This window comes from Sinocyclocheilus rhinocerous, unplaced genomic scaffold (genome assembly GCF_001515625.1).
Source record: "Sinocyclocheilus rhinocerous isolate Xijiao unplaced genomic scaffold, SAMN03320098_v1.1 scaffold1027, whole genome shotgun sequence".
NCBI lineage: Eukaryota > Metazoa > Chordata > Actinopteri > Cypriniformes > Cyprinidae > Sinocyclocheilus > Sinocyclocheilus rhinocerous.
The window spans coordinates 68,404-76,482 of record NW_015660495.1 but is presented as its reverse complement, the minus strand read 5'-3'; the positions used below and the strand labels follow the sequence as shown (position 1 = coordinate 76,482).

General features: G+C 42.2%; 1 protein-coding gene across 1 annotated transcript in view; it reads left to right on the top strand.

Moving 5' to 3' along the window:
- LOC107725012 (cAMP-specific 3',5'-cyclic phosphodiesterase 4A-like) overlaps positions 1-8,079 on the top strand; it is a 63,239-nt gene that overhangs the window by 41,242 nt on the left and 13,918 nt on the right. Inside the window, exons 2-4 of the mRNA XM_016534127.1 lie at positions 7,008-7,172; positions 7,695-7,731; positions 7,870-7,940. Of these exons, the coding sequence (XP_016389613.1) occupies positions 7,008-7,172; positions 7,695-7,731; positions 7,870-7,940 (273 nt within the window). The remainder of the gene's footprint in view (positions 1-7,007; positions 7,173-7,694; positions 7,732-7,869; positions 7,941-8,079) is intronic.

The window sequence follows — 8,079 nt, the reverse complement described above, 5'->3', positions numbered from 1 at the left end:
CAGCGGTTAGTTTCAGTCCAGCAGCTTGAACGGGACCCTCTTACCCATAGGCGTAGCTTGACGTTTGAGCTTGGGGGGGGGGGCACACCGAACCGGTGGATTTGGTCAGACGTACTTTTAAACACATTTTAGTTTTGCTATAGTAAATCTACATATTCACATAGAGCAGTGGCAAGTGCGTGAGGTTGTCATGGTAACCACATACATTGCCCACGAATTACAGCTGCGCTTCTATTTTGCCACACTAAACTTAGCAATACACACGTTTAAAATGCACAATAAACATGTCTGTCAAAACGATCTCAAAGGAGGCTTTTATTAAGCAAATCAAGGAGTGAATTAGCCTACTCATCCACTGTTTTTAAAACAGACATTTGTTGGGCTTGATTCAAGTTAATGCACAATGAGGCGCACACTTTTTATTTAGTCTTATTGAATAGACGATAAACAGTTTATATTCTAAAATCTATTTAAAGGTTGTGTTCTGTGAAAATTAAATAACATTTGGATGTAAATGGTCGGCATAAAAGTAGTGTGCGGCTAAACCTGCTGCGTCCTGTGGATCACCTTTATCTGATTGTCGGGGTCCGGAATCATCAAGCACGGCTTTAATATCTTCATCTGAGTTTTTCGTTGTCTCCAGATTTCTCTGCAGTTCGTGTATGTTGTTAAAAACGCGGAACATCATTTTATTCCACACAACAGGCAAGCATTACCGTTAAGTCTATTATCCACCAAAATGCAGATTCGTCACGTGACAATTCTTACGCAAATGAGATTGAGGGAGACGTTAAGTTTGTTTTGATTTATTAATTTACTTACAATAACAATTTAAAATGTATTTACTTTTACGTATTCACTTTTACATGTATTATTAACTGCATTATATAAATTTTTACTTCATAGAGAAAACTTTATATTTATAAATAAATATTTAGTAAAATTCTTAAATCGCTATGGGGAAGCCAGGCCCCCCTGGCCCCCCCACAAGCTACACCCATGACGGTACGCAGTGGTACGGTCATGAACACGCATCAAAGACTGACATGGAATAGAAGAAATTGTTGAATAAAGTCATTATTTTTGTTTTCTTTGCGCACAAAAAGTATTCTTGTAACATTACGGTTAAACCACAGATGTCACATGGACTATTTTAATGATGTTCTAACTACCTTCCTGTGCCTTGAACGTGGTAGTTGCGTTGTTGTCTATGCAGGGTCAGAACTCGTATTTCATCAAAAATATCTTAATTTGTGTTCAGAAGATGAAAGAAGGTCTTACTGGTTTGAAACGACATGAGGGTGAGTAAAAAATGACAGAATTTTCATTTTTGGGTGAACTATCCCTTTAAAAAGACTATAGTATTCAACATGTATGAACCAATAGTATGATAGTTTGTTTTTGTGTCCTTTTAAAGCTTGAAAGTCTCAGTCTTTTAAGCACAGTCTTCTCTTTTTGTCTTCTGTGGAATGAAGAAAGTCACACTGGTTTGGAAAGACATAAATGCTGATGTTAATGCTGACAAAAGTTTCTGGGGTGTATTAATAGCGAAGAGAGTGTACTGTTCTTGAAGTCAGCAGTGTGCTAATATCATTTGTCTAATAAGAACTGAAAGGTATCCCACAAGGATTTTGAAAGAAAATAGAGATATCAAACAAAAAAAAAAATTTAAATAAGTGCACGAATGACTGATGCAGTGCAACTCAGAGATATCGGAAACAGACAGGGAGCAGGATGGTAGTAAAACATGTTTTGTGGTAGCTCATCATGTCTGTACAGGACTCCGTCATCGCACACCACAGAAGAGTCACTCTTATGTGCAAAGCCGAGGCTTATATGGAATTTGGAAATGCATCCAGCCATAATATAGATAGTAAAAGCAATCTTCTCAATGGCTCTCAGAGAAATGACTGTACAGCTGAATCAATGGTATCAAGGCTTTAAAGCCTCTTCCTGAGGGCAGATTCCTGGCTTGTTTGTAATGGTAGAGCTCTCACTGTTGGGACACTTTCAATGAGGTATTTCTGATCCTGTCTGTCAGATAATCTGCTGTAATCCCCAGCTCTCTTATCTGACTGGAGCATGGTGTCCGGCAAGATGACTTCACGCCAGGAAGCGCCAGGACTCTAGCTGCTGGAAGAGAGTGTTCCACACGCTCCATTAAATATCTCTGTGAGTCAGAGTGGGGACTGATGTGACACAGTTCGCTGTAATGCACTGCCAAAGGGACAGAGCGCCACAATAAAAGCCCTATCACATGGTATCAGCTGCTGATTAAAGAGCCAGCAATCTGACAGCATCATGTACAGTCGCCACTGATTTTATGATTGCCCCCCACTCCCCAACATCTACCCTCTCCTCTGGCCCCCTCCCTGCATGCAGCAATCAACCAGGTGCTAAATGCCTGGGTGAGGAGAGGGGGGTGCAGTCATCGAGGGCGTTGGTGTGCACAAGCAACAAGCATCTGTGCTTGGCAGCGGAGAAAGTGGAGGCAGGAAATAACTGTCACTCTCCATTCAGGCTGCCGTGCTGGGAACGGGCGAGCGGGCGGCGGTGGTTGGGGGTCGGGGGAGGCGTTAATCATTAACTGAAAGGGAGAGAATGAAGGGTTTTTTGGCAAGAGGTCTTTTTTTTTAAATTGCTCTTCCCACTTAAAGAATTCACTCCGGTCCGCTGATGGACTGCAGCCATGTGTTCAGGGAGCTTGAGAGTCTCCAGGGCCCAGGATTTGTGTTCACTGGTAGTAAGGAATCAATAAGAGGGTCATTGGATGGAGTGAGCCCGCAAATCCTCCATGCTGTCCCTCACATACTGTACACCAAGTTTTAATTAATTCAGTCAGCTTTTTGAGTCAAACTTCAAAGCCTTTTAAAACCTTTTGTATTAATGGAACATAATCAAATTCCTTTATTATTGCTCTGTAAGTGAGAACATTCGCAATGAGCTACCGGAACACTTTGTAGTGGCAAATAGGGAGTAAGTGCTACAATATGTACTTGAGGCAAGCTCTTCAGATGAGGGGTCGATGGTTCACCTATAAATTTGGGATTACATGGTGGTGGCATTAAGATTGTGATCTCGGAGGGAAAATGGAGGTAGTTTTAGTGCATGCGTTTATTTGGCGAATCGTCTTTTAGTCCAAATCCTTGTGACTCAAAGCTACTTCTTTTAGAGCATTACACGCTCTATTACTCATAGGCCCATATTTATATTCAATTAATTTTAAAACTGCCATCTCGAAAAGTTCTGAACGTAAGAATCATGCCTCCACGCGCACTCTCCTGGACTGTGTAGAGGACGGTACGACATTTATCAAATTACTTTAATTGTGCTGTCACATTCAGGCAGCCTCTTGGACGTTAGGAAGACATCCTCATTGTGTGAAGCCTTCGGGGGCACATGTGTGAGCTATTATGAATTTGAATTCGTCCCTCAGGACTTTTACCGGATAACCGTTTCTTTTGTTTTCAGACTTTTTTTGTGCATCCGTTTGAGCACCTTTGTATTTGAAAGCAGTAATTGCTTTTCTTGTCTTCTGGAATTATTGTAAGGTTGCAGCTTTTTACAGTCACTCCAAGGTCATTTAGCGAGGCGTAGAAGATACATAAACAACCCAATCAATTTGCTAGGGTCTGTTTTCAGAGGCACAGGGATGTGCTGATGCTAATGTGTTATCTTTTATAGGAAACTCACCCAGCTGGCACAAATCCTTTCCTCTGTGCCCCCTATGATCATCATGTCATTGTCCAGAGTGCTACTCTCCAGGGGATCTGTTATCGCCGAATGAAAGCAAGAGCTGCCAATGGCATATCCTGCACTCACAGCGTGTGAAAAAGTGTGTTTTGTGTGTGTATTTTACGAGTACATTATCTATGATGAAAGCTTAATGCATTTTTTCACCCTTATTGATTACTGAAGCAAGATAATTGCTGCTTCGTCTTCCACAATTATTTTATGATTGTTAATACACGCCATTTGCACACATACATGTGCAACTTGATGGTAGTGGTGTTTATATTAATTCCCAAAACAGCGAATATCGTATTCCTTCAATTCTTGAAGCTCAGTTTTAGATTTCCAAGAGTTAGCGACGCAGTGTTTGACACATACACACAAACACACAAAAATGCCCTTTGATTGTGTATCTATGAGGGTATAGCGAGTGTGTCTCTTGTGCCTTATAAACAAATGAGAACTCCAACATCCCAGCATGCATTCTGCTTGCTTTTTATTCTGGGCTGAGTCACAGCCATAGACACAAATTACAGAGAAGGAGGCAATGAAAGGCAGAGATCTTTGAGATAGAAAAGACAGAGACTGGTAAAAAGCCTGAGAAGGAGAGAAGGAGGTAGAACGAGGGTGAAAGAGAAAGAGAGGGGCTCGAATCACAACACAAGAAAAGGGAGAAGAGGGGGAAACTGGTTGACAAGGCTTCTCATTTCTTATTGTTCGCTCCTTTGTGGATAGTCTCTGAGCAGCACAAATGTCACATGACTACAGGAGGAATTCAAGTGAAGCACAGACAGAATTCGTGTGCGCCCACACATTCACTCTCTCTCGCGCGCGCACACACACACACACACACACACACACACTACCTCTACAGGCATGAATACAGTGCTAGAAAAGCAACACACTCTGAGCGAAAGGCGCCGTGTTAATGTTGAAAAAAAGAGCTTGTTCTTCATTATAGGAAATGGGTTTACAGAAAGCTGCTATTTGGACTGCGCAGTAAAGCCTGACTGCTGTAGTTATGCAGATAGTGACAGGCAGTGGTACGTTGACTCTTTAAGGTCAACTGTGTGTTGTCATGTGTAATTGGAGTTGCAGTTGTTGCTGGAAAAATAAAATGGTTTTGGAAGAAGCCGTATATGCACCTAGGGCATGTAAATATTTAGATAGGCCATGAGTCACCCCCCTCCCTCTTGCTCTTCCTCTCCTCCTTCATGTTTTTGCTCTCCTCAAGCTTTTTTTAAGTATTTGTGCACTCCATCTTCTGTCGCTCATGTCGCTCGGTCTTCCCATCGCTGCGAGAGGAATTCTGTGAGCTGCGAGATAAGGAGTGTGAGAGCGGGAAAAACAGAAGGAGCAACTGTAAAAGGGAAGGTTTTAGATGGAAGCAGAAGAAGTGCGATATGGAGAGGGAAGAGGAGGTGTAGGTCAAGAGCCCGAGGTGGTGTTTGTCTCGAGGGGCATGTAGAGAGGACAGGCAGGGCCTGTTTACTGTGGATTCACATCACTCGGGATCTCCAGAGAGAGGGGATGGCAGCTGCTAGAAAGAACCAGCTCAGGCACGTTTCAAGTGCTGTAGCACGTCTGTGTGATAAAGAAAATGTAAAAACTGGCATAAAAACTATTTGAACCTAGGCGTAGTCCAGATCCGGCTCACCAGCTGCCACGCAGAAACAGGAGCTTTCCATAGCCACAGGCTAAAAAGTACCTTCAGTTCTGCATTTAGGGGCAGGAGACGAGCTCAGATGCCTCATGCACTGCGTGTGGGAAGAGGGGCTTTAGTATTTTGTCTGTGAGAAGAGAGGGAGTGAGGGGGAGGAAGAGTGACTGACAGCGCGAGAGAGAGACTGAAGTCTTGGCAGGCGTCTAGTTCTGACGCTTCACTTCTGAAGTGTAGACTTTGGTTTGAGGTTTCGCTGGTGCTGGTACCCATAATTCCCAGCATGACTCAGAGGAGGCTGGAACCAGAGCTGAGGAATTAGGAATCATGCAAAAGCCCTCTCTTTCTTCTGCTTGGCTTCCTTGCTTTGGACCCCTGACCCCGCTATGAGCTCCATGGGCAGATACTTTTTTAGATGTTTGAGGCTCTGGTGATCCCAGCCAAATGGTTCAAGGATGAGCTGTGTACTTTGCACTGTTCCAATATTCCCCCTGTCCTTTATTATATCTGCTTTTGCATTCGATTTGGTGGCATTATATGCCTTGTTTACTACAGACCAATGACCTGCAATAGGTTTCATGCTCACTTTCAGCTCTGCAGTCATTAGGCTCTCCGGATGACTAGTCTTCATTCATTATCACAGTGCCACGATAACTGAACAAATACAGTGCGTCTATTATAACCCCAGATGGGGTCAGACACTGTATCCGGTACTTTTCCACTAGTCACATGTTTAATGCTAAAACTGTGTGGATTAGTCTTTCCACAGATGTCTGTGTTTAGTGCAAAGCTTAAAGCAGCAGTTCACCCAAAATTAAAATTATGCCATTATTAACTCACCCTTTATAACCCTAACCTTTATAGTTATTTTTCTGTGAAATATGAAGGACCAAAAAAAGACACCATAAAAGAAGTCCACATCACCATATTCCACGCTTTCTAAAGTATTAAGAATAGAAAATGTTCCATGGCATATCCTAGTTTTATATTTTGCATGTTTAAACTGACATGTCACATTTATTATTTATTTATTACAGCACATGCAACTTACATTTATGCATTTGGCACAGTTTTATACAAAGTGACTTACATTTCATTCAAAGTATATATTTTTATCAGTTTATGCACACTCTGGGAATCAAACGCATGATTTTGGCATTGCTAGTGCCATGCTCTACTATTTGAAAAGAAAAATCCTTTTCTATTTCACACACAAAAAAGGATATGCATATGGCTTTGGTGACATGTGGGTAAGCAGATAATAACAGATTTTTCATTTTTGCGTGAACTATTTCTTTAAGCCACAAAGTGCTCATAGAATATAAATTGTGAAGTGGCGGCTGAGGATTCTTCTCTGATTAGGCTGGTGATTTCCTTTAATGGTTGTTCAGGGTGACACAGTCTTCATCAGCTCTTTATACATTCAGAGAGCGTTTGCTGTATCTAGAGTAAGAGGCAATCACGATTGTTTGTGTTCCACATCTCTATTTGTGCTGTGTTGGCCAGAGACTGGAAATCTAATGCTGCCACTGGCAAAGCTTTGTTCGAGCTAAATGACAAGACATGCATTTTTACTTTCTCTCCCTGTCATTTTGGTTTCTCTCTCTCTGTACAGCTATGATGGGGAGAATGGGCCCTCTTCGCAGGCGAGTCCTGGGCTGGTGCTCCATCCCTCCTTCCCTCAGAGTCAGAGAAGGGAATCTTTCCTCTACCGCTCCGACTCCGACTACGACATGTCCCCCAAGACCATGTCACGAAACTCCTCCATCAACAGCGAGGGGTAAGCCGTCTCCCTCAACACGCAGCACAGTCTCACTGTTTACTGTCTCAACTTTTCATTTCTAAAAGGCCTCAGAGGACGTTCTTTTATCCCAGAATCACCATGCAGCATTAAGCACATCGACTAAATCCCTCTTTACCCGTCTCAGTATAATACTGTTACACCCTTAGAAGAGTGTACACTCTCACGCTCCCAGCATGCAGCGGTGACCACTGTGACTGCCGCTTGGATTATGGCCATAAAAAAAAATTGCATGTTTTGATGTTGGGTTGAATCTATTTCCTCACACCTGGGGATGATTCTGGCTTCATCTGAATATTGTTAAAAGACCATTTGTGACCCTGGACTACAAAACCAGTCATAAGGGTCAATTTTTCGAAATTGAGATTTATAATAAATAAGCTTTTTTAAATAATGCTACTTAAGTTTTGTGGTCCAGGGTCACATTTGTAAACATTTGCCAAAGTATATAGTATTTTATTTCTTTCATTTTACTGAAACTGCTCTTTCCTCTTCCCACAGTCATGCTGAAGATCTCATAGTCACCCCTTTTGCTCAGGTAAGACTCACTGTTGTGTCTGGCAAACAGTATATAATGAGTGCTAATTGCTTGTCATGACTTGCTGAGGTGGCGTTGAGTGATATTCTGCTGTTCACCTGCTCTTTCTCTCTCTTTTCCTTCTCCTTTTCTACACAGGTGTTGGCTAGTCTACGAACTGTCAGAAGCAACTTCACAATTCTCGCCAACGTCACGACTCCCACCAACAAGTCAGTTCAGCTCTTCCAGCTTTGATGCAACAGTTTCTTTATTTCTGCTCTGCCCCCTTATGGCCATCAGTGTATCCTCTCCAATAAAGCATTTTTATATTTTATTCATGATGAATAATGAAGAAAATAAAGCATATTC